At 53.4% G+C, this 25597-nt stretch overlaps 7 protein-coding genes across 7 annotated transcripts; 3 read left to right on the top strand and 4 right to left on the bottom strand.

Annotated features, from left to right (window-relative positions):
* Positions 1–434: 434 nt before the first annotated feature.
* On the bottom strand, positions 435–2373 carry AYL99_07319 (hypothetical protein; the record flags this gene model as incomplete). The annotated part of the gene is made up of 7 exons (XM_018838828.1): positions 435–673; positions 732–1076; positions 1161–1415; positions 1468–1612; positions 1663–1950; positions 2004–2109; positions 2162–2373. The coding sequence occupies 7 exons, from the start codon at positions 2371–2373 to the stop codon at positions 435–437; spliced, it is 1590 nt and encodes a 529-aa protein (XP_018691596.1).
* A 1937-nt stretch (positions 2374–4310) lies between these two features.
* On the bottom strand, positions 4311–5934 carry AYL99_07318 (hypothetical protein; the record flags this gene model as incomplete). The annotated part of the gene is made up of 2 exons (XM_018838827.1): positions 4311–5776; positions 5856–5934. 2 exons carry the CDS (start codon positions 5932–5934, stop codon positions 4311–4313), a joined length of 1545 nt encoding a protein of 514 aa, XP_018691595.1.
* Positions 5935–7218: 1284 nt separating this feature from the next.
* AYL99_07317 (hypothetical protein) lies at positions 7219–9199 on the top strand (the record flags this gene model as incomplete). Its single annotated transcript, XM_018838826.1, has 8 exons — positions 7219–7324; positions 7384–7486; positions 7547–7643; positions 7693–7848; positions 7903–8226; positions 8277–8396; positions 8449–8523; positions 8579–9199. 8 exons carry the CDS (start codon positions 7219–7221, stop codon positions 9197–9199), a joined length of 1602 nt encoding a protein of 533 aa, XP_018691594.1.
* A 449-nt stretch (positions 9200–9648) lies between these two features.
* On the top strand, positions 9649–10944 carry AYL99_07316 (hypothetical protein; the record flags this gene model as incomplete). The annotated part of the gene is made up of 1 exon (XM_018838825.1): positions 9649–10944. The coding sequence occupies one exon, from the start codon at positions 9649–9651 to the stop codon at positions 10942–10944; it is 1296 nt and encodes a 431-aa protein (XP_018691593.1).
* Positions 10945–12685: 1741 nt separating this feature from the next.
* Positions 12686–16404, top strand: AYL99_07315 (hypothetical protein; the record flags this gene model as incomplete). The annotated part of the gene is made up of 2 exons (XM_018838824.1): positions 12686–16121; positions 16172–16404. 2 exons carry the CDS (start codon positions 12686–12688, stop codon positions 16402–16404), a joined length of 3669 nt encoding a protein of 1222 aa, XP_018691592.1.
* Positions 16405–20676: 4272 nt separating this feature from the next.
* AYL99_07314 (hypothetical protein) lies at positions 20677–21834 on the bottom strand (the record flags this gene model as incomplete). The annotated part of the gene is made up of 2 exons (XM_018838823.1): positions 20677–21415; positions 21503–21834. 2 exons carry the CDS (start codon positions 21832–21834, stop codon positions 20677–20679), a joined length of 1071 nt encoding a protein of 356 aa, XP_018691591.1.
* A 2152-nt stretch (positions 21835–23986) lies between these two features.
* AYL99_07313 (hypothetical protein) lies at positions 23987–25499 on the bottom strand (the record flags this gene model as incomplete). The annotated part of the gene is made up of 2 exons (XM_018838822.1): positions 23987–25359; positions 25445–25499. The coding sequence occupies 2 exons, from the start codon at positions 25497–25499 to the stop codon at positions 23987–23989; spliced, it is 1428 nt and encodes a 475-aa protein (XP_018691590.1).
* Positions 25500–25597: the final 98 nt, after the last annotated feature.

Genomic DNA, 25597 nt, shown 5'->3' with positions numbered 1-25597 from the left:
AGAACGCGGCGACGCAGCAAGTGAAGCGAGGTCTGACCCGTCGATGGTCCTCTGCTGCTGTTCGCTCGCTCGGATGGCCTGTGCTGAAAGAATTCTCCTTAATTCTGCCAGCCAACGATTCCGAGCACATGCATTGCATTTGATCAAAAGTCCTCCGGAGCGCAAGTGCGTATAAGCGCTCGGAAATCGGGTGTCGGGTTTACCTCATCTCGGGGCACATCTTCTCGACCTGCATTTGCAACCTTGTTGACAACGTGTTGTCCCAGTTATCAAATCTGTTTGATGGAGTGCTGCAGCGGCGATCTGCTTTGAATCGAGGGAATTCCGGCTCACTTGGTCCCGGGTTTTACAACACTTTGCGACGTTTGCCGGCGGCAGAGTAGATGCAGAAAGCATCTGTTCATTTGACGCACACAAGCTTTGCATGGGGCAGCTCACATGGCGCTCCCGTGTCGAGGCTGGTTGCAAACAGGCGAGTGATCTTCGACGTGGACTTCGTCCACGACTCGGATGAATTCATGGTAAAAGTGTACCATTTCCATGAGGCCTTTGATGGGCATTCGCTCATCCACCGTGTGCATCCGGGTCCCTCGGGGGTCATGACTCGCTCGCCAGGGAGACATGCGGTATATCTGTGGCGAAAGATCCCAATAGTACCTGGTATCGGTGTTGCCTGCGGTTCTCAGCATGTCATCGAGCAACGTACTACCTCACGCATCAAGTCGACTTACCAGTCAACAGTTCTGGCGCTACGACTACGTCATTCCCAAAGACGCCTTTGATGGTGCCTGCCAGTATCCTAAATCGAGCATCCTCTGTAGATGAAACAGGTGACGATTCCAGCTCATAATGTGCTGAGAGAGTGAGGTCACCACACTCGGTAGTGTTGCTACCCGGTCGCATCGAAATGTTGTGGCCATCCTGAGCCTTAGCACCGAAAGCGTGAAGCTTGAACCCTCGTTCTTGGGCCCAAGGTGCTAGGAGATGAAGATAATGGTCTTTCACAGCCTGGACCGAATCCTGAATTGCGATGCGATGATTGACGAGGATGCTGGCATTTTCTGGGAGCGAGTTCACTGTGGGATCAATTAGCCCCGCTATCAACGACATATATAACTGTTCCAACATTGTCGAAGCCCATCATGTGATGTCACGCGTACCTTTGTCACCACCTTGAATCACATCAACTGCCGTGGATGTTCTGATCATGGCACGTCTCTCACGGTCGTTCTCCATATATTCGAGAAGCTTCTTCGAGCTCTGGGCGCCGAGAATCGCTTCTCGCAGATCATCAGGCATGTGTTTGGAATACAAGGCGGCTTGTCGAAGGTAAGTCAGAGTCGGATTGTTTCGAATCAGCTGTGATTTGAATGGGTGGTCTTCGATCAAACGAATTATCTGAGCCAAAAAGCCGACTATCCCTCAGTCAGAACATTCCACACTGTAAGAGGAAATCGGGAGACGAACTGGCTGTGTGGTCAGGAGGTGTAGAGGAGTGTCCGCCGGGAACATCGACAGTCACAGTGACATCGATATACCCCTTTTCAGCTGTTGCAGGCAGGGCGAAGTCGGTCCCAAAACGATTCTCAATGCCTGCGATACCCTCGTCGAACTGTTACTCGAGGTCAGCAATGGTCCAGCGTGGCTGTGGAATCGACAGACAATCATTTCGATACCATCTTTCCCATATCTGTCTAACAGTATCTCGGCGAGACACCTGGCGCCATAACTCTGTTCGGCTCCACCCTCCTCATCGAAGCCGACTGAGAGTATCACCGTCCGACGTGGTATGAAATCGCATGCGAGTAAACAATCGATTGCTGTCAACATTGCGATGAGGTTCGATTTGTCGTCCTCAGAGCCTCGACCCCAGATATACTCCCCGTCATAGTGGCCCGAGAAAGGTGGATAAGTCCATTCTTCAGAGGTTGACTCCCCTGCGGGAACCACCTGCGCCACGTTAAACGAAGATATTCTCAAGCAGTGCAATGTGCCGAACTCACGTCTGAATGTGCCATGAACAAGAGGGGTTTCATAGCATCGTGTGAACCATGCCATGTATATAACAGGCCATGCTCGTTGACTGTTTCAACCGTAAGTTCTTCATATCTAGAACAAGCAGTCAGAACATAGAGCAGTGCGATCGCGAAGACGTGCTCACACTTTCGGAAATGCCTTCTTCAGGTAGTCGGAAAACTGAGAGAAGACCTCCCATCGAGGATCTTCCTTAACGTGGCCCATCCCATCATATGTGATGGTTGGTATCTTAACCGACTCCGCTAGGCGTGCGGCCACGGCGTCTTGGAAACTTCGAGTCCTAAAGAGCTGATTGACATTTTTGTGAGTGACGTCCTGCCGTCTCCGAGGATGCATGACGGGGGGCTGATGCAGAATTCTATCCAAGACCATCTTTGGAGGCAAGCTGATCTCCTGAAGATGGGAAGGCCGTGAGAAGCACTGAAGTAGTAGCCAGATCACAACGAGTGTGGGTTGTTGAGCTTATATCGAAAGGCGGGGCACGCACTTCTTGGTGATTCTGATAAAGATCAAACGAAAGGAATGCGTTCAGGAAAGTTGCCGTCCTGTAGTCACCGGTCGGATTTCAAGTTAGTCAAGGGGCACTTGTCGACCGATGTGTCCGTTTTGCTTCCATCCGTCCCACCTCCTCTGGACTCGCACGTTGACAGAATATCGCGCTCGGCTCTCGTCTTGCGAGCTGTGGAGTGTTGATAACGAGCGAACGAGGCCGGAGGTAGGGAGGCGTTCGAGAACGATACCAAACTAGGAAGACAACGCCCGGTTTCGACCAACAGCCTGTTCGAGAGTCTGACTGTCCTAGCCTTGAGCTCTCTCATCAGATGCCCAATACAGAAGGTGGCGAGCGCCTGTAACACAACTCGCACCGCAGGCAGTCCACCTTCGTGTCGGGCCTTGGTTGACGTTATTTCTCTACCGAACGCCTGTTTGGGGGCTAGTGTCGCATCTTACCCCCTCGCATATGATTGGGCCAATCCTTCATCAGGATGGATATATAAATTATGTTATGGAAATAGGCGTTGATAGGAGCCGCAGAGATGGACCTCCCCCCCAAATTTTAAGACCTCATACAGTCTTACGGCTTGATTCCTGCCTCTGCCACCCCAACAGCCTGTTCGATCCTTCGATATCGGATGGAGAAGACAGTCCAGATATTGAAGAATGGGCCTTGCAGGGCTCAAACAAGGCACGGACCCCAAAGGTACTTTTGAACAGGGTAAAACCCGCACCAGATGGCGGTGCGATGGATCTTCCCGCAATCTTACAGGGTAATATCAGCCTAAGCAGACGACAGCCTGCACACGATGCAAGATAGAATGGACCAAGGTAGATTGGGAGGTAGTGGTCCAAACCTTCCGGGTCTGTGGCACTCATGCACACTCTGGAGTGCTTCCTACCCCCAATCTGGGTGCCTCCACTGAGATTTGCGGATTGGGAGATACCTGAGGACCAGCTCGAAGCTTCATTTTGAAATCCCTGTGCAGACTAAGTCCATAGCTGACAGATCGAGCGGCTTGATCCATGGGACGAAGGTATCGTAACTCTGACATTCGGATCAAGAGCGTCGTTGAACGAGTTGTGATGTTCGAGCCGAAGGCTGTCTCATCCAACACAGGCACCAGCTCGGTGTGGACATGATCGTCGCTGATGACCGAAGAGAATCCCCGTTCTTGTAGGCGAAGGCTAAGAGTTTGTTGAGAGGCTCGTACGTTATCATATGCATGCGAGACCAATCGCTGTGCTCCCAACCAGAACGTCGTAGAGTGATATTTGGAGGAAGACTGGCCTGCTCGGGATGGACGAGGAGGTTGCTACAGCGTCGGCAGATGCAGAAATCATATGAATACGTTAATCCGGGTTTGGTCCGGCCAGCCGTGAGCCTAAAGTATAGTTCTCGAGTTTGCTGCCAACTTGGTCAGTTCTCGGAGAGTAGGTGGACGGAGTCAACTCACTAACCAGAATAAGAGAAGTTGCATACCCGGTCAACATACCTCTCTGTGTGCATGGTGTGGATATGGCGTGCGGGTGGACAAGCCACCAACCTTGCAGAACAACTGATGCTCTTCCCAGGTGCCCGCGACGTCTCAACACATCTTAACAGGACACCTTCGCCTGCTATCTTCCCACACCAGCCTGCAAGAGTCGGAATTCACCAGCAGTGCAAGAGCTCAACCGGTGGCGCATTGTTGGGTCGCCGACACGATACGACGAGAGGAAATCGAGGCCACCAAAGCTGAGTCGTTTGCATCATCAACACACTCACAGCATCATCCTCAAACAGCAACGATTTTTTTCCCGCTTGCTTCGTATTGTCGTGCCAACTCGGTCCAAGTGGTGCCCTTGCTTGACCACAGATCTTGCAAAAAGTGAAGGATCCCGAGGTAGTACTTGAACCCCATATCTTGAGCGATGTCTGCGTACATTCTTGCTACAAACGCCTGGCGCTCGGGATCCTCGCAGCATTCGGTGCCTGCAATAAAAACGGGCCATGGCAAGTTTTGCCGGCATGACGACTTGTCCTCGAGCTGATTCAAACGCTCAAACAAGACCATAGTGGAGGTGTCGACCTCAACCGGTTCCACTTGGCAATGGAAGAGGACTCGGTAAGTGTACAGGAGTGCGGCATGGTGGTATATATCGACGATTCGTATAAAATCCCGACGCCTGGCGTCTCGTGGTAGTTCGAGGACACCGGCTGCCATTAGAGTAGACCCTCGGGCCTGCTCGAAACCGGCGCGTGCATCAGCAGAGGTGATTGGGAGATCGGCAAGGTTGAACTCTCCAGATGCCTTCCTTTCATGCTGTTCGCGTGACCATACTGTTACTCTGTGCAAGAGAGATAGGAATTCGGAAAAGATCAAATTCGAATGTTCGGGGGCCGGAAGGATTACCTCCACAGTGCTCAGAGGTCCGAAAATCGTGGTGCAGGCCAAGATGTCATATATGGAAAGCTGGTTACGGAGAAAGTGAAAAAGAGGGCTGTTCTCCCGGTTTGTGGTCGCGAGGAGGTTCACCAACGTTCTTGCAGCTTGGCGGTGCGAGTCTGCTGCCGCCGCGCCAGTCTCTGTCTCTGTCATTTCATAGTTAGCCAGAGTGAGCATTGAGGCGAGCATCCACACTGCGGTATCTGGGTCTATTTGACTGCCCAGGTCAGACCCTGCGTCCATCTGGCCGGTCACCTGCCGAATCTGTGTTGATATCATGTTGACGGCAGCATCACGGGCGCGAGCGGGAAAGCTCAATTCCTTGCCCGTGGTGACAGCAAGGTGCTGGGCAGAGATAGCCAGAATGGCGAGGAGAAGCACGGGTTGCTGATCGGCTAAGGGAAGGACCAGCCGGCGGTATTCGTTCCTCTCGGAGTCTATCCACACCATCAAGCCCGCAATCTGTTTGTCATAGTGATCCAGGAGTCGCGCCCTGATGGCCGGGTTTGGGAAGCCGGGAAACGTGGTCTCTAAAGGGTCCGTAAACGGGGCAGGTCGGAGGTTGCTGTTCTGTTCCGGGGATTTGACCGAATTGGGAGAACTTGAGTCCTTGGAAGCAGTGCTGCTGGGTTTAGACAGCGGTTTGTCGATATGGGGTGTGGTGCGGCCTTTGAGGTGTCCACGAACGGCGATACCATTGGCCCACCTCAGTCGAGGGCCATAACCGGGGCAAACTAATCCTTTCTTCGAGCATTTGAAGCATTTGGGAAGTGATCGATCGCAGCGGATTCGTCTTCTGACACAGGTTGGACAGTCTTTGTAACAGTCAGCCTCCTGATTGGCAACTTCCACGTTCTCCTCCGACTCAGGGTCAGAAAAACTGCAAATATGCACCTTGTGGCCCGATGCCGGGCGGGCTCGAACCTGGAGCCTGACTGGCAGTCTTCGCCTCGTCGCTGGGAATGGTATTCATGGCAAGGTCTCGGCAGTTACCAGGGCTTACAGGCAATGTCACTGCTCATGTTGAATTATCAGATGGGAGGGATGGAAGGGGCATTTCGCCTCATGGCGTGTCCGAACAGCATAGGCATTCGGCAAGAACCAATCCAGACTGAATGAAGGGGGTTGAGTATGAGGTTTGCAGAGAGCTTATCGGTTGCGGCTGGAACATTTGCTGGGGGGACTTCAACACGTGACACGGACCAACGAGCCCATGACTCCGGCGTCAATCCAGCCTCTCAGTGCCTCTTTATCGAAAACACCCCGCACATCTGGCCAGTTTTATCATCAAAAGTGCCATCACGAGATCTAGGTTCTTCGTACTGTATTGAATACGTACGTATTTTCGACTTGAAACCCCCTGGTAAGTGGGTGTTGTTTGCTAGAACATCCCTCCTCTCGTGCTACAGATGGAATCCCTATACTCCGGATCGGAAAAACATACTGAAAGTCAGTGACCCGATGATACCCACCGAGATCTGGGGAAAGGTGGCTATAGATCCGTCTTTCCGTCTCGTTGTCCTTCCAGAGACTTCTTGTTCTGTTCGATGTGGTACTCCATTTTTGTTGTACCGCAGCTGACGCTTATCATCTCTGCAGCTAGGAGCAACGCGGGAAGCGGAGAGCAATCAAGCCTAGAGCTGGAAGGGGATATTGACGAGAGAAATGTCCGGCTGTTCCCGTTCGTTTAAGATTCCTTCTTGATCATGGTGCCGGCAATGATTTGCCCAGCCTGTCGTTGATGGGGGCGACAAGGACCTGGCCGTTGGAAACCAACCTCTTTGGGTGAACGGGGCCTTCGATCCGCACCCAGCAAGAAGCCGTCGACCCCCCAAGATCCATCAGACCGTTCTCCATATCCTACATATGTTATCATGCTCCCCGTTCACTCTCTTCGAGCCCCTCTTATCGTTTGACGCCTCTACGCCATCAGGGACTCCCTGGAAAGATAGCGAGCCGTGATAAGCGCGTGCAGCTAGACTCTCTTTGGTGGCAAAAAGGAGAATAACCGCGGTGGAGTGAGAGTGAGAGGACAAATCCCACGTGTCCGGGAACTTCTTTAAACTTCAGCCTTTGGACGTCCATGGTCACTCAAGTTGAAATTCGGATACAAAAGCTGGGTCGACTATCCCTACGGCAAAGGGACGACACATTGTGCTCGATTCCATGAATTGATTCACACCCTTCCGCCTTCTTCCTGCGTCCAGCGTCCAGTGCTTCGCTTTTTAGAGCTTCAAACCGTGGTTGTTTCGCCGAAATGGACACGATCAAAGACGATTCAGTCGGCCTGAGCAATGATGAGAGTAGACTCATCAGCCTCGGCCACAAGCCGGAGCTGAAGCGAACATACAATTTCTGGAGCTGTGAGTCTCGTAAAGAAATCTCAGTTTGGCACTGTCGAGGCTAACAAGTGCTTGGGCAGTGATGGCATATCAGACCACCATTTTATGCTCGTGGAGTTGCAACATTGTCATGTTCTATTACATCTTTACCCTTGGTGGACCGGTCTGTCTTGTCTGGGGAACGTGAGTAGAGGTCTCAGGGCTTGTTTGCGGAAGCGCCCCTCTAACGAATGCACCATACAGCGTGGTGGTCACGATCGGACAACTTCTAGTGATGGCATCCCTAGCTGAATACTGCTCCATCTGGCCTACGGCGGGAGGCCAACAATTCTATACCCAGGTACGCGTGGGTGCCTTTGGGACAGACGATGGGACTTTGACACTTTTAGGTTGTTGCCCCGGAGAGTTCACGGCGCTTTCTATCGTACCTAGTCGGCTGGTGTGTTCTGGTAGGAGAAATATCCACAGCCAGCTCCTGCGCCTTAAACAGTGCAGAAATCGTGGGGGCTCTCGTGGAGATCATACATCCAGATGTCGACTGGAAGGTGAGAGTCTCTGGATTGTTCCAGTCAGCGTTGTCCCTGCTAAATCATCCGTAGCCTTACATGACCTGGCTCATCTATACGGGTTTCCTTGTTGCCCCTGCACTGTCGAATTTACTCCCAAGATATCTTCCGGCCTTGCAAATCTTCGGTGCATTCTTCAACATCTCAAACGCGCTCATCTGGACAATCGTTTTTCTCGTCCTGGCCGACAAGAATAGCTCCAAATTTGTCTTCACAGAGTTTCTCAACACCTCAGGCTGGACCTCCAAGGGTTGGGTCTTTATCCTGAGCATGTACGTTCCCATCTACGGTCTCTACGGAAGCGATGGTGTGATGCACTTGGTCGAAGAAATGAAAAATGCTTCACGTGATGCTCCTGTAAGTGATCGATTGGACGCTCAGACTCAAGATTACTGACCGGGAAACAGAGAGTCATGGTGTGGTCCATGGTTTGGGCTGGTGTTACTGCCTGGCTGTCGGCCATCGTGATGTGCTATACCGTAGGCCCCAACTGGGAAAATTACCTCGAAGCCACCTCCTCCTATGTAGTAAGGTCCACGGCCACGGAGCTATTCTACCAATGAACTAACGAGTCTTCAGGAATGGTTTATGGATGTGCTGAACTCGACCTACGGTGGAGGAATATGGGTTGCTATCATGATGATGGGCCTGAATGTGCGTGGCTCACTCCCGATTGCTTGACCGGTCACAAAACAGCTGACGTGAACAGTACCTGATCATTGTCAACATGAACACTGCCGGTTCTCGTCTCGCATGGTCGATGGCTCGCGACAGAGCCTTCCCCTATTCGGACTATTTTGCCCAAGTCAACAAACGATTCCAGATGCCCCTCCGTGCGATGATGGCGTTTATCGTGTTAAATCTCCTGACCGGCCTCCTCGTACTGGGCAGTTCGCTGGCTTTTTATGCCATCATTTCGGGAGGTGGCGTCGCGTTGCAGGTGTCTTACTGCGTACCGATTCTGTGTGTGGTTCTGCGAGGCCGTCACCACCTGCCACCGCGACCGTACTTCGACCTCGGCCGATGGGGCTACGCTGTCAATATTACGGGTCTGCTCTGGAGTATCATCGTGGTTCTGTTCTATGTCTTCCCGCAGTACGTTCCCGTCGTGGGTGAGATAGCGAACATGAACTGGGCGATTGTCATCCTCGCGGGGGTGGTGGTCTTTGGCGGCGTATACTGGCTTTGGAAAGGCCGACACGAATACCTTGTTTTCAGCAACTCCATCCTCGATGACAATGTTGTTATTCACGGAGAAGCTGTTGTCGCTGGCCGGGACGCTGCTGCCAGCTTTGGGCGATCTCCGCCCGAAAAGAGGCTCGATCATTAGTGACTTTCGTGTACAGGGAAAAGAGCAAGATTATATCTGAGCGAACAGGGGCCTTTCAGGCGGTCTTCTTTTGCAAACTACTTTCAACGTGGATGGATCTTCTCCTCAGAGATGTGAGTCCACAGGGCTAGCTCTTAGAAGGGTCCTGGGATATTGGCAAGGAAACGTCAACATAGTGTAAAAGCAGACACAAACCTCTACCAAGAATGATGCTTAAGCAGGCCAAGCGCGGGATGTAATAATGAATGGAGTCCCTCAGCCAATGCCGTGTGGGTGACGCGGGGCGCGTCCGCGGTCGCGTTTTGCTTAAAGCGCCAGGTACCGATTACGGAGCCTCTTTTGGTCTACGAAAGGTCTTTCAGGGATTAAATCCAATTCTGAGCAGGGACAACTCGCAGTTGTACCGTGTTCTCTGTCAAGCACCAACCCTGCCGGCCATAGTCCTCGACATGGCCCGAATCAGCGAATGGCGCAAGCTGCCCGTCCTCATTAACGAACTGTGCCTCGCCACCACCCTTCGCTGCGGGCAGTCCTTCCGCTGGCGTGAATGCGACGACCAGACTTGGGCATGTACACTCCGCGGTCGCATTGTCCAATTGTCTCAGCCCAACGAATCGCACATTCAGTACCGCTCGATATGGCCTGCATCTGCAACTGCAGCCCCGACCCCTGAAGCGCCGATGACCCCTCCTTCGTCCATCCCACCGACCACAGTGGCAGATGAGTGCTCAAGTACCGTAATGGAGGGCGACGACGATACCGGGTCCCTGATCCAGCACTACCTCAACCTGGAGCCGAATCTGGAGACCCTCTACGCTCAATGGTCGGCGTCGGACGCCAACTTCCGCAAGAAGGCGCCCATGTTCACGGGCGTGAGGATTCTGCAGCAGGACGCTTGGGAAGCGTTGGTTGGTTTTATTTGCAGCAGCAATAACAACATCAAACGAATATCGCAGATGGTGGACAAGCTGTGCACACACTACGGGACATACATTGGCACACTGGAGGGTAGACCGTACCATGACTTCCCCGAGCCGTCAGCGCTGACGGGCAAGAACGTTGAGAGCCATCTCAGAGAGCTGGGTTTCGGCTATCGTGCAAAATACATATATCAGACGGCCAAGATCATCGCCGGGGATCGAGAAGTGGGCTGGCTGGATACCCTTCGCAACCCCGAGTCTCCCGCCTACGGCACCACCAAGCCCTCACCTGCTGGCGAAATGAAACCTGAAGGCCGCGACGGCTATCGTCAGGCACATGAGAGCCTCCTGGAGTTGCAAGGCGTGGGACCCAAAGTTGCTGATTGTGTGTGTCTGATGGGGTTGGGTTGGGGAGAGGCAGTGCCCATAGATACACACGTTTGGCAGATTGCGCAAAGGGACTACAGACTGGGAAAGAGGAAAAACAGCAGTATGACGAAGGGGACATACGATGAGGTCGCGAACCATTTCCGGAAGTTATGGGGCAAAGAAGCTGGGTGGGCGCACAGTGTGCTCTTCACAGCGGACTTAAGGGTTTTTGCCGAGAGACTTACGACAAGAGTGGAAGTCAAAGTCGAGAAAGGAGAAGGGGACCAAGGAGAGACGGGAGATGATGAGCAGCAGGAGGTTGTAAAGAAGAGGACCGCGCAACGGGTATACCTCAAGCGGGAGCCTGAGCAGGATGAGTCCAAGACAGTGATGCACATTGAAGAAGTAACCACGACATCGAGGAAAAGGGTGGTCAAGCGGCAGCGACGTGAATGATGAAACTGTTGCCGGTTGTATTATTATTGCTAGGATCCAAGGTATCGATGTGTTCGAAACACGGGTGTCGATCACGGATCACGGAGCACCAAATGGGGATGTTTCAGTATCACGTGTGCACGTGTCTTCCCTTGGTGCTCTAATATCCCTTCGGCATGTGTCAGGCGGTGAATGCTTGTATGGTATAAGGAGAGGCTGGGGAGCAGCAGAGCGAGTTGCCCGCAGCCACGGAATACGGTGCCTGCTTCGCCGCAGCACTTGAAGTCCGAGGCGTTGAAGCATGCATGGGGTTCCCTGACTGATGACGACCATGTTCCAACAACCGAATGTCACAGTTCCTGGTTTTTCTGTGTGTGTATGAGAAACTCGCTCAATGTTGGTTTCGATCGTTCGATGGCAACGATTACGTAGGCAACGGAATCTTTTTGCACAGTGTCACTCCGCCCGGAGGTCAAATCAAATTGCACTTGTATCCAGGAAGACTCGGTCCCTCCTCTGCAAGCGTAGGGAGAGGCCACCCAACTGCGTACGCTCCTTTGGGGGAAATTGCACTGCCGCGGCGTCAGATTTTGAGTTGTGGCAGAGGGTCCGGTCAGAGCTGGACATCTTGGGTGGTCTTCGCATGGGCTGGAAGGGTGTTGGCCCTCTCGTACACAAACAAATCTGACAAGTGCACGGCCGCAGCCATCTCTGGTGATTTCATTCGAGAAGGGTAGAAGATTCTGTGGCCGTTCTGTTGTCCAGTCGATCGGAGAAGATGGCTGTTGATGCGAGTTTCTGTGCCGCCATTGGCGGCAGCAATTTGGGACCCAGATTGAGGCTGCGGACATGGATGGAGGAGCTTGGAGGCAGCTTACAGGCGGCCTCGGTGGGTTGCAGGCATTCCACGGTGGTGACGGGGCCTGACTGGGTGACTGGGTGACGCCGGGCATTTGGGACATCCGACTCTGCAGCAACCGAAGGTGGCCCAAAAGCTTCTTGCGGACTGTTCCTGGGGCGCCCTGGGCCTGTCGTGCAGATTGACCACTCTCGGGCCTCTGCTGAGTCGCACTTGTGCAGGTGGCTCCCAAGCCCACGACGGCACCCCCACTTGGGCTTGTTGTGCTGCCCAGAACCTTCCCAGCCCTGGAGCCTACCACCGACTCGTCCGTGGGCTTTGTGGCTTGCCCCGTCGCACCTCCAATATCTCCTCTCAATTGCTTTGCGCATCCTATTGTTCACTTTTCCCGCTACGGACAATCTCCTTTCGTCACTGGCAGCTTCTTTTCCAAGGATCTTCATCTTGACCTTCCAATTCCCTGCACAACCTCGTGCACCACCACGTCCTCAAGTTCACGACTGTCGCTCCTTTCCTACCCGTCGTCCTTTTTTTCGCATATTCCCCTCCACAGCTACCATCCCTAGGGTTTGGGTTTGGGTTTCGGCTCTGGAAAAAACATCAACACACCCTCTTAATTCACAGCTCCACTGCCAGAACACCACTCCGGTTTCAATCCATCCCTGCTCCTTCTCAGTCCTGTCCAACGCGTGTCGTCTCCCGTCATCAGCTTAAATCCATCGCGCTCGTCTACACTCGACGACCCCCAACCCCGAGATCCCAGAATTAGAAGCTCTCTACCACCGAGCCTGCGGTCCCGCGTCGTCACCACCGACTGAGCATGCCTCTACGAATATCACCGCTGTAGCACCTCCTCCCTCCGTCTCGACGTCGGTAAGGCGCAGGCACAGATCGCATTACATCATGCATCTGCTGTCACGGTTTCGCTCCAAGGTGGCGACCGCTCTCCTATTCCTTACGGCGCATGCAGTCTCGCAGTCTGTTCCTCCGCCTAATCTCGACATCAAGTCTCTTGGACAGGTCACTCTCGCCGGCGACTTCGACGCAATTTCTCTTTACACGTCAATTGGGCAACAAGAAGGATTTAATGGCAATGGCACGCAGTCGATATTGTCCCGGCTCCCAAACGGGGCGTTCAATATTCTGTCCTCCACCGACGCAAGCATCGAAGCACTCTGTCCTTTGGTGGTCAATAACACACTCATGGGAATCGTGGTCGGAGGAAATTTCACCAGTGTCGGAGGAGTTGCAGCGCGGTCTCTAGCATGGATGAACGCAACCACGCTGGAGATACAGGCGATCGGCGGGGTGCAAGGAACAGTCTCGGCGCTCTATTGTGACGAAGATAATTCAATGCTGTACGTTGGTGGTGCTTTTGATGCGGGTAACTCGACAAATGCAATTGGATGGGCGGCGAGTGGCTGGTCCAGCTTGCCTTTTGCGGGTTTCGATGGCCCGGTCAGCTCCATTGCCAAAGCTCCCAACGGCCACATCATCTTTGGAGGTTCTTTCACCGGTTTGGGCAATATATCTTCCAATTCCTTGAAGCATCCCGAATCCCAGGTGATCAACCTCTCGACCGCCAACCTCACCGCAAAAGGGAACGCGAGCACAGCAGGCTTGGGAAATCCGAAGAATATTGTTTGCCCATCGAATAGCTCGGATGGCTCATCCGACTTTTTGCTGGCCGATAATACTCCCGGTAGCTGGCGCGCAGATTTGGCGTTCGGTTTCGAGCCCACCAAGCTCCGACTGTGGCAGACGAGTCAAAGTGGAAAGGGTACAAAGACGTGGCGATTCACAGCACACCCGCTCGATGGCATCCTCAACTTGACTACTACGGATCCCACGACTGGAGAACTCACTTCCTGCTCGTCAACATGTCCGCTGGCAGAGTACAACGCGTCGCAGCCGTATCAAGACTTCTATTTCGTTAACCTGGTTGGGATGAACAGCTTCACCATTGATATCTCAGCTTGGTACGGTAACGGAGGTGGCCTCGGGGGGATCGAACTGTTTCAAACCGACATCTTCTCCTACGCCATTGAGGCCTTCAATGAACCTACCTGTGAAACCACCGGAATTCGATCCGAAGCAACCGCGACAGGGCCTTGGTATACGACTCCGTCGAGAGAAAGTGTGTCCGACTATCTTACAGTCGTGGTCGGTCCCACAACTGTTGATACCACGCTCATCGTTTTCGAACCCGACGTACAGGAGAGTGGGAACTACTCCGTCATTGTCTATACCCCTGGCTGTCTGCAAGATAGCTCCTGTTCAGCCCGCGCCATTGTTAATGTCACTGGCAGCCTGACGGAGGACGGAAAACAGTCTTTCGGCACCACGATCTTCCAAACAAACGACTTTGATAAGTACGACATTGTGTACCAAGGACACGTAGATGCCACCACCACATCTTTTCGACCGTCCGTGACACTTAGGCCATCAGGACAACAGGCTGCACAATTGGTTGTCGCATCACGCATCAAGTTCGGCTTCACCTCGACAACAGGAGGTTTAAATGGCCTGTTCGACTATGATCCCAACAACCACACCATCGACTATGCCACCGCTGACTTCTCCAAATCTGCCATCAACAACGCCGGCACCACACTTAAACCAAATGCGAATATTTTGGCACTGGCAACCCGCGATGACACTTTGTACGCAGCGGGCCGGTTCTCGGACGATGTTTTTGAGAATATCATGGCTTTCCACAACAACAATGCTACTTCTTTGCCCGACGGTGGTCTGAACGCGGCTGTGACTGACATGCACAGCTTGGATGACTTCTTGTATGTGGGAGGTAATTTCACCAACACTGCTCAGAGCAACGTCGATGGGCTGAGCAACGTGGCTGCGTATCAATACTCAAAGAATGTATGGGTTCCGCTGGGTGCTGGGCTCGATGGGCCAGTGGAAGCTGTTGAACCCATGCAACTTAACATCTCCCAAAGTGATGGTCCAGAGACTGTGATCGCCTTCAGCGGCTCTTTCACACGGATTCTCGCGTCTGATTCTACGCCGGTGTCTCGGGTGGACGGCTTGGCCATCTGGGTTCCATCCAAGCGTGGCTGGCTGGCGAATCTCGACGTTCCCAAGGAGGCTTTAGTAGGTCGGCTGTATGCTGCGACATTTCTGCCGAACCAGACATGGCTCGGGGCTGGAACCATCAACTCCCTCGGACTGGCCATTAGTGGCGCTGCCGGCCTTCAGTCTCAATCCGGTGGTCAGGTCGCACTTTCACGGTTGCCCATCGATATTACGCCGAGTGATGCTCAGTCTAACACAAAGAAACGTGCTGTCCAAGCTATGCAGAATGTCACGGGCGTCATCACAGGGCTCTATTATACCGGCAATGGACAAAATGTGACCGTTATGGGAGGACACTTTACTGCTACTGCGACCAGTGGATCGGCCATCCAAAATCTCATGTTCTTGAATGGTTCCAATAACAACCAAGTGACGGGACCCCCCGCAGGTCTGGATGCCAGTTCAACCGTCCTTGCCCTCGCCCTGTCAGACAACATTCTCTTCGCTGGTGGCACCATTTCTGGACGGGTCGAGAATACTGCCATCAACGGTCTGGTTCTGTACGACATGAGCGCCGCGGCGTATCGAGGAATCCAGCCAGCATCCTTGCAGGGGGACAACAACGTGGTAGTCAATGCCATAGCTCCACAGTCAGGTACAACAGCGGTGTATGTGGGCGGGGCGTTTGACCGGACATCCCAAGATCTCTCCTGCCCCGTCGTTTGCATGTATGACACCTCCACGAGTCAGTGGAATACCGTCGGGAGTGGATTGCAAGGCACGGTGTCGTCTCTGTTCTGGAGGAGCGGTTCAGATCTTCTGGCTGCTGGCGATCTCCTGGTCCAAGGCAATCAGACCTCCCTGGCGAACTACAACACTCACAGTCAAACATGGTCTGTTTATGATATCACCGGCATTCCTGGACCAGTCACGGCATTCTGCCCTGCCACCACCGACGCGAATAACATGTGGCTAGCAGGTACGGCCAATAACGGCTCGACATTCTTGGTCGAGATCGACGGGAACGATGTGAGACCGGTCGTAAATGCCTTTGGCCGTGGCACCACCATTCGAGGTCTACAGATCATGCCTTTGACTAAGGACCATGGGTCGACCCAGTACCTCGACAACGACTATGCTTTACTCGTGACGGGTCAATTGGAGATCACTGGTTTCGGAAACGCAGCCGCAGCATTGTTCAATGGCACTCACGTGGAACCGTTCATATTAGCTTCGACCGCGGACGGAAGCCCTGGCAGCATAAGCCAGGTGTTCTCCTCTCATACTAACGTCCTCAGATCAAGTGGTGAGTAACTCTGGCTCTATCCGAAACGATCATGACTGACTCTTGAACAGGAGGTGGCCATTCCCTAGGGATAGTCATTCTTGTCGCGCTCTGTGCCGCATTAGGCACCATCTTCCTGATAATATTAATCGGCATCATCCTGAACTACATCCAAAGAAAGCGCGCTGGGTACAAGAGCGTTCCCAGTGTGCCTTACACGGACAAACATTCGAACATCCATCGGGTGCCTCCAGAAGCTCTCTTGGGCAATCTCGCATCGAAACCTGGAGTCCCGGCGGTATGAACAATGGGCACAGAACACAACGGAGGGCACGATCCCCCCACAAAAAGAGATGATGACGATGCCATGATACCCATGATTTTCTTAGTTGACGACTGCTGACTCGAGCCGGCGTTATCTCTTCCATTTGAAGTGGGATGGAGGTCTGAGTGGATTGACTCTGCTCAGTCTCCCAAAAAGCACGCTATTTTTGTTCATAGAACGGGCGGGCAAGGAGCATTCCTTACTAATTTCGCCTTGTAGGCGATTGAGAGTTTCTTTCGTGTCATTTTCGGGGCGGATATGGGGACACATAGTGCATGGCGCTTTTGGCGTATGTTTGAAGGACGGGGACATGACTTGATATCCAATGCTTGTTTGTCCACCCAGCCAAGAGCTGGATGAAGGCAGGTTGTGGGGTGCTGAAAGAGGCAGAGAGGCAGAGACGGGGAGAAGCAGATAGTGAGAAGCCAGAGCAAGACCCTTGGAGCTATTGTCTCCAGGCGATGCCGTAATGTAATAGGGCGACCAACCCCAAAGCTATTGTCTCATGTCGCTGTCGGTGGTCTTTCCTGTGTCTTACGAGTCCAGGTATGCAGTCTCATCACAGGTGAGATGCTCCCGAGTACGAGGTACTTCCGTTATTCCAGTTTTCCATGTAACAAGTCTAGCTCAACGGCCCGGCTCAGCGACGGCGCCGCCATGTGGTTTCCCATTGGCCGACGAGGCTATCTGGAGTCTCTGGCCTCGCAGCGTGGCGTCGTCGAAGGATTCGCGGATCTGGGGATCTCGGAGGCCCGAAACCCTGGACATGTCGCTGTACATGCGAGGACTTGTGTGTGTGTGTGTGTGAGATTGCCTCGGAAGACGGAGGACTACCCTCTTTATCCTAGAAAGCGGATACGGACGGGATGAAAGGGAGGGACGGTCAAGGTCTTGTGGGGGATAGAGGATAGATGATAGAGTGAGGATGGAGGGAGCGAGGGAGGGAGCGAGGGAGGGATGTACTCCGTAGTACCTCGTCGTACGTACTAAGACACTCGGTCCTCGTAAAAGCGAAGAAAGAGAGGAGGATAGATATCCCTTTATTACTCATAATACCGTTCGACGATAGGTCCTTGCTCGAGGGTGACTGCTTATGTACATACTTCTTCCGGCCGAGTCGCTAAATAGCTTGCTTGCTTGCCTGCCTAGTGGCCTGCCCTGGGTCCCGCATACGAGGAAGGAGAAGAAGGCTGTTTCAAGTTTTTCAAAGATGCCTGGATCCCCCTTTTGTTATTCAGGCATATAATACTGTATGTATGCCTTGCAACCCGTTCACTCCCCACCCCCCCTCTCTCTCTATCAGACACGTTACGAGAAGGAACGAGGATACTGTGTGTATACACCTAGTATACGGCGGGACGCTATGCGGGACACTACTACACTACTCAAGGTTCACTAGGTTCACTAGGGTTAACACTTCAAACACTCCCATCCCAGCCCATCCCAGCTCCAGCCCAGCCTATCCGCCACCATGCTGCACAACACCACCACCCACGCTACCACTACAGTACGCAGCTATTGTCGGATTTTGGCCGAGGAACGACGGATAGCTCATCCGATGCTTTGAAGGCAGGGGGTGGGTGGCAGGCAGGGTTGGTTCGATTGGCGTAGGACGTAATATAACGTACTGGGGAAAGGGACTATTTGAAACTGAGTATATGTACGGAGTACCTCGTACTCGGTGTGTACAAACACGCCCCCCGACATCGACAGACATATGCAGGGAGAATCCTTTCGGAGCTTTTGAGCCTGAGCACACACACATACAACGAGCCAGGGGGGGGGGGGGAAGGAAGAGAGAGGCCTGTAAGGCAGGATTGAGAAATGGAAGACCGAAGACCGAAGCATAGGAAAGGAAAAGAGAAGGGTTGCGGAAGAGAACGCCGTCCCAAGGAGACGAGAGAGGACGGAAGCAGGCGTATTGATATCTTTTCATTCTCTTCGTCTTCCTGGCACTTCCTCCCCTCCTTGTTCAAACCGGATCTTCCTTCCACACACACACAAACACACGTAATCTCTCTCCCTCCCTCTTCCACTCTCTTGGAGTATGGGTATCAGAGAAATAGTGGAGTAGCAGCAACCGTTAACAGTTCCAAGCAGAGAGGGATAGCATGGAATAGGACACCACATACGTACGTGCCACGAACAAGAGGAAGATCGTAGGATATGTAATCAATAAACCCCAAATTGACTTCTTCCTCTTCCCCTTCCTCTTCTTCTTCTTCTACTTACCTTCCCCGCGTCTCCTCCTCCTCTTCTTCTTCGCCAGAACTTGTTCTTATCCTGGTCCCTCAAACATAGTCGACGTTGGAACTTGGAACGGTTGGGAGCTGCGCCCGGGCCTCCGCTCCGGGCTCGCTTCGCCTCGACTAGCTCCCCCACCATCGCCCTCCTCCTCGTCTGTAGCCATGTCGAGCATAACACATGTGCACTGCGTGTGTGAGTGAGCCCATAATCCCTCACCCAGAAAGAGGCCCCCCGGGGAATAGCCGTGTAAGTTTGGCTAGTTAGCGAAAGAGCCCAGGTGAATGAGGAGAGGAGAGTCGGTTGAGGAGCCACCGACGACATATGTAGACAATGGAGGGAGGAAAAGGGATCTCCGCGTCCTGGAGGAGGCGGGGATAAGATAGGGAGGGAAGAAAGGGTCAGAGTACTGGACTAGATTCTCGCACCCACCCACCCACTCACTCACTCACTGAAATCCTCTCTTGTCCCCTCACTTCCTGGCTCTTGCCCATCCCAGTCTTGCCTGCAGATATGTATGTCTCCACCGTAGGGGGCTGTCTTACCCGAGAATGTATATACTCTTGCATGGAGTATCGAAGGCTCTCAGGGATCGAATTCGTAGCATACACAAGTAGTGGAGACGTATAGCCAGATTTATCCCGAGGCAGGAAGGCAGGCAGGCAGGGCAGAGAACCAGGACGAGTAGAGTGTGCAGGCTGGACCAAGGAAAGATGTATGTGCTGGCTGGGCCGATAGGGTCTGTACGTAAGGAGCAGCACCAGACGCACAGACATCAAAGCAAAACGGTGGGCAACCAAAAGGGGTTGGATGGAAGCGGAAATAGGAGGAGAACAAAGGACACTCTCAAGTCAGTGTGGTGGTGGATGTTGGTAGTAGTGTTGACTGCCTCCGAGATCTGCAATCCCTGCTGAATTTGGTCATGGTGTGGACAGCCCAAAGACACGGGTGGGTGCTTGGCGATGCACGTACAAACTACGAGCAACGAGTACCTTCCTGCGCAGTAACTAGGGTTGATCCCCCCCCAACCCCATAGAAGTCTCCCCTACACCGTCCTTGTTGGCCCCCTCCTGGTGACCGTACAATGTTTCCCAACAAACATGCCGGCTCGCGTGGATGCGACGCGGAAGCCGACGGGCAGGCACCACCGCCGACAGGGATCAATCACCATCCTCGTGCGGGTGTCCGACTGAGGTCGATCGGTACCCACCCAGCCACCTCGTAGCATGCATGCACCGCTGCCCAAGGGAAACGTGGATTCTTGTTGACCGCTAAAGGGATGGAACAACCTCCCAAGCCCCGAAGAAACAGTCAGTAGTGAAAAGAGCGGCTGCTCTCCAGTTGGTGGAGCCTTGGATGGGGCCTTCCTGTGCCATGACTGTGGCCAGTGTTCCATGAACCAGATTGCGGCCGACCAGAAAGCAACGAGACTTTGATGAGTACTCGAGAGCAAGACACAGCATCGAGCACGATTCGCGATGAAAGGGACAATGTTCTTTGTATGTCACGATCCCCGGGATTTTTCTCTTCTCCCGATACAAGTCTTCGGTATTGATCCCAAATCAACCTTTCCCTGTACATAGACCGTTGATGTTCGGTGTGCAAACACAGCCTCTGGAAGGAGACGGATGGATGTTCAAACGGAACCTGGATCCTCCAATCCGTCATCCTGAGCAGGCAACCACGTCGTAACCTTGTCCCCCAATGGACGTAGCCACGAGATCCGGAGTAGGATTGGGCCAAATAGCAGCTAAAGCTTTGTGACAGCAGCCCACGATAGCACAACAGTGCCGAAATTCTTGACGGCATCCGTGATGTTCAGGCAGTACGACTCGTGTACCGTGCAAGTTTGACGCACGGACAGTTCTCTGGTGCTGATTGACCGTCGTGTTCCCGAGATGCACTCACCCTCATGGTGTTTGACAGGACTGGTGTGCCACACCGCTCGGAGAGAATTTGTTTTCCAGCTGCTGAAGCAATCAGAGTAACCAGGTCTCTCGTTTCTAGTCACCCATGACCGTACAGGTTCAAAACTTGCTCCTCTTCCTTAGACGGCCTTCGTCCATATACCACATAATGCCGTTGATAGGAATGAACTGACTTCATGAGGGCTGCTTTACGGACATCGGCCAGATGCACCTCGATCTCATCCCGGGACCACCTTAGCCCGTCGGCGCTGAACAGTTTATACGTAAAGCCTTGTAATCCAGCGAGCCAATTAGCAAGCCACCACCCACCAATATTCTTGAGGCGCGGATCTCTCGGCCAGGGACCCAGAGGAATCTTGGAGATGTGCTCGTGAATATCCACGTAGCCTTGTTCTTCCATCCAGGTCTTGATGTCTGGGGCAACTCGAACCGGTCGGGGTGGTTTGAGAGCTTTGGTGGCCGCATAGTCAAGGTGCTCTTCCCAGGCCTTCATGGCCCAACCTTCAGGAATAGTGTTGTCGTCTGATACAGGCTGGGGATGAATTTCGTGACATTCCAACCATCCGGTACCGGGACGAAGATATTTCCTCGTCGTCTGGATCAAATCTTCGTACGAGGTGAGCGATCCAGCCATGAAGCGAACGTGGCAATAGTCGACACTTCCAGGTGGCCGTACCCAGTCCTTCTCGGCACAGTCTTGGATCTCAAAGTAGACGTTGGAGGGCACATCGTCAGGTTGGACCGCTGAAAGGTCCACGCCTGTGATGGTGGCATTGGGTAGCGCGTTGGAATCGGCAAGTTGAATCGGCCAAATCCCGCTGGCAGATCATTAGCAGCGTGCAGAAGATGAGTGGAGCATGAATTGCTTGCGGCATTCAACCAGGGAAAATTCGCGAAGAACTTACGTGCCCGTGCCTATGTCGAGGACCGTTTGAACAATATCTGGGTCCAGAGGAGCGAAGAACAAGCGGCCATGGAGTCGGTTGAGGATTTCGTTCTGCTCATCGAGGCGCACTTGTTCGTTCTCGTCGTTGGGGAATAGATATGCGCCTTCCTTATATCGATGGTATCTTCGACCCCAATGAATCGGATAATCGGTGATACTGGCAGTCAAGGAACGGGTATCGTAGTGAGCACCCTCGTCCGAGGAATGAGTCGACTCGGAGTCTGGTACTAAAGGTGAATCCATGGTTTGAATGGGGGTAGTCGACGGTACTGGGGTGGCCGAAGACGACATGATGGTGCGAGGTACGAGTTGAAATGACCCTGCCAACCAGCCATAGGCCCAAAAGAGGAGAACCTTAATACACCTGACTAGGTGTCGTCAGAAGCTGGCAATGATGATTCCAAACTTTGTCGTTTCGAATAAGGTTGGTCAGAAAACGTGAGAGCGATGGAGGGGGGGGAGGGGGATGGTGAGAAGGACCTCGTATCCACGGGGGGTGTTCGAAGTGGCTGCAGATGGACCCAAGAGCAGATGATGGAACCCGACGGCCCAAGTGGCAACTTAGTTTAGGGATACCGTGCAGTAGGCTGGGCGGTAACAAGCTCTAGAGGAAACTTTTTGACGGCATGGAAGTGGTGGAAGCCGGGGAGAAGACGGCCTGGGCGCTCCCGGTTGGGGAGGTATTATCTGGCGAGTGACTGGACGAGTCTGGACATATAGGCTAACCTGAAAGCAAAGGCTGTCAAAAGGAGGGATAGAGAGCAGACGAAGAATGAAAGTGAGAAGTAGAGGACGGCGGGGTGTCGGTGGTTAAGAACGCATTGGTTTAATACCGGTTGGCAGCAACAGAGCCAGCAAGTATACCAACTTGGAGTTGGAGGCGGATGAACAGGTAAAACCGACCCAGACCAGACCATGCAGGAGTCGAGTTCCACAACTTCCAGAGTCGAGGCCTGGCCAATTGTCTGAGGGTGCCGTGAGGCCGTGAGCCTGTTGAGCCCGCGAGCCCGGCACCAAGGGAATGTGCTGAAGTATCCACAAAGTGAGGAAGAAAAAAAGTGTGGAGATGGGACGAGAGAGTATGACAGTGACAAGTGGCAGGGAACAAGGCCATACAGGTCGAAGATGAGAAACCCGGCAAAGGATGATTTGCAGCCATGCACACCGAGAAGCCGTTGGGCCAACCAAACGGCTAGCTAATTAGTTAAAGCTGCGGGCGCAGTACCTCGTACAGGTACCCCGAGCGTCCATATTAGGTAGGTCTGTAGGAGGGATGGGGAGACATCACATGAGACTTGACTGGAAAAAGTGGTTATCAGTTGCGCAATTGGCACCGCCTAGCCCAGTATCAGGACCGGTAACCATACAGGTAGCTCCCTAGTAATCACCCTGGCCCCTTGCTCCATGCCCCGGGACCCAGGGACAGGCACTCCGTACGAGGTGATACCGCATCGACACTGGGTAGTGGACCACTGGTTCCCTACGGCATTAGGGAGTCAACTAATGACAAACCTGGTGGTAGTGCTAATGAAGTCACACTTGCCCTGCTGGCTCCTTCCCCCCGCTTTCCACCTAACAACTCACCTACTTGTGTGTATGTTAACTACTTTCTTGCTACAAAGTGCCCAGCAATAGGCTACTATGACCCATGCCTATGTAGGTAGCTCCCCTAGGTACCGGCCTGGTAGTTGTAGGTGTCAACAGACCCGGACTCATGCCCCTCTCCCTCGCCCACCTGGCACTGCCGTTGCTTCATGGTGCGGACCATCTCCGGATCATCTGAATTAGCTACATTTTTGTTTCCATCGGCGACCCGAGTTTCTGGTTCAGGTGCAGACAGGCCTGCAGGTAGTGCATGTGCCTCACATGCTGACAGGTTACACAATCGCCCCTCCACGCCCTCTCTGGCCCAGTTGCTTTGTTCGGTTCGCTTCTTGAGTGCCTATCCATCTGCGTTCTCGACAGCAGTGCCGACATTGTTTCCCCCCTTCACCGCCCTCGCTTCATCATCCGGTTGGCTCAACCCAGTTTGGTTCCCAATTCCCTCGCCCTGGACACATCGCCGAACCCCCCCGTTTGGTGCCTGAACCATTGTGCCTGCCCTCGTTCTCGTCTATCATGTGCCGTTCACCCGCTCTCCCAGAACGCTGGCATGCTCTCAGCTATCGGAGCCGCTCACTAAAGCAAGCTTTGCACATCCCCCCCACGCTTGCCGACTGGTGTGATCCCCTGACCTCGCTTCCACGGCATTTCCGCAATCGTTACATCCCGCGTGATCCCATCTTGCGCTGTGAACTTCCCGAGTCATTTGCTCAGCACGTTGCAAAATCTAATTCTCCGAGCCTGAATCAGTAGATTCATGCACCTGGACGCTTTCGTTGGGTGGGCCCAACCCGGATCAGCATCGTAGACCTGTCCTTCTGCATGTCCTGTTACCCCCTTCTCACTTGCAGCGCTTTTCCACAATGCTGGCCCCATGCTCTTCATACTCCTTTTTGGATATCCACATTTGATGGAAGGTGCCCAGACTGGCCACGATGCTGCCTCCGATCCAGCTTCCGAATTTACGTTCCACGGGCATTCCTGATGCTTGGATACGCACCCGTGTGCTGGGATATAGCTTGCTCAGCTCCTGCTGGATCCGGTCTGGTAACCCTCGGATGAGTGATCCTGCTCCCGTCAGGACCACATTGCCAAGCAAAAACGGTCGAATGTCCACGTCCACTTGGTTAAGGCTGGCCTTGACTAACCCTGTCACTGTGCCCTGAGCATCGGGCGCCGGATACAGTTGAGCTTCTTCGGAGTCGGACGGGGGTCCATAGTAGCACTGCGGGTCGAATATTGACTCCACCAATCTGAATCGTTCAGACGAAAACGTCTGGTTGTACCCGTCCGGGAATTCAAAGGGATGGGCGTATTGTTGCTCCCGGGCGATTATTTCGCCTTGTCCTCGGAACGGCGTGTTGGGATTTGTCCATGCCTGTAGTGCAATCTCCTTGAATTCCAGAATCACTTTCTCCTCCTGGTAGCGTCGAAACGAGGGTCTCGGCGGTTGGAACCCCTCTGGAAATTGTTTCAAAACCGCATTGGCAGGCTGTCCAGCATCCACGGGCTGTTTCGATTGGACAAGATAATGTGGTGTGATGGTAATCGGATCTGGTTCGTTGGCTTCGAGCATGTTGCGCACCTGCGACGATAGGAAGTTGCCTCCGATGTTCGATCGCATAATACCCTTCTTCAAAATCATGCCATCATGCACCGGTGTGACTGAAAACTGAGACGCGCCGAAATCGAGCACCAGCGCGGTAGGTCTACCTGCGGCAAAAGCACCCATCACGCCGGCCCGACCAAGGTAGAATGCTGGCGCGGCCCAGGACTCCAGCGCAATCTCCACGCACTTTTCTCGGGCTTTTGTAGGATTCCATGAAGGCTCAGTCATGAAGAGGGGGTGATCTTCTAGGCACCGCTCCGTGTCTACCGCATCTGCCAATGCCTTTTGGAGATCTGGCACTGACTTGGGGTCGTTGAGCCACTCTTGAAGCGCACGATTCGGGCGCACTCCTGTCAGTTTGTGCGCGAAAGAAAACTTCCATAGCGCTTCGGCCGCATCCCAGTCTTCCACGATGCCGTCTCTTCCCATGGGATTCTTGATCTCGACATCTTCGCGAGGCACGTCAATCACATGATCCCCGAAAAATCGATCTGAACCGGTCGCGGCATAGAACGTAGGAACAATCGACTTGGGAGTATCTTCGCCTGCAAAGCCGGCGCGCACGCTGGAGTAGCCTGGGTCGAGCACCAAGGCGGAGACCTCATCTGTTCATTCTCTCAATGTTAGCAGGCAGCAAGAATGATGTGACCAAAGACAGGTCAGCTACCGAATGGGAATGCCGATTCATACCTCCAGCGTATTCTGCCGCTTTGGGCTCGTCTCTCGACGTCAACGTAGTTGCCATTGCGGTCGGGGCTTGGTGCACGAGACGAGTGAGCTCAGATGTCTGTCATTGAGTCGCGAAACATGTGTCTGCTCTGCCCCTCAGACGGAATAGCTTTA

The sequence above is a fragment of the Fonsecaea erecta genome (genome assembly GCF_001651985.1).
Source record: "Fonsecaea erecta strain CBS 125763 chromosome Unknown Scaff6, whole genome shotgun sequence".
Classification (NCBI taxonomy): Eukaryota; Fungi; Ascomycota; class Eurotiomycetes; order Chaetothyriales; family Herpotrichiellaceae; genus Fonsecaea; species Fonsecaea erecta.
This window is presented reverse-complemented; position numbering and strand designations above follow the sequence as displayed.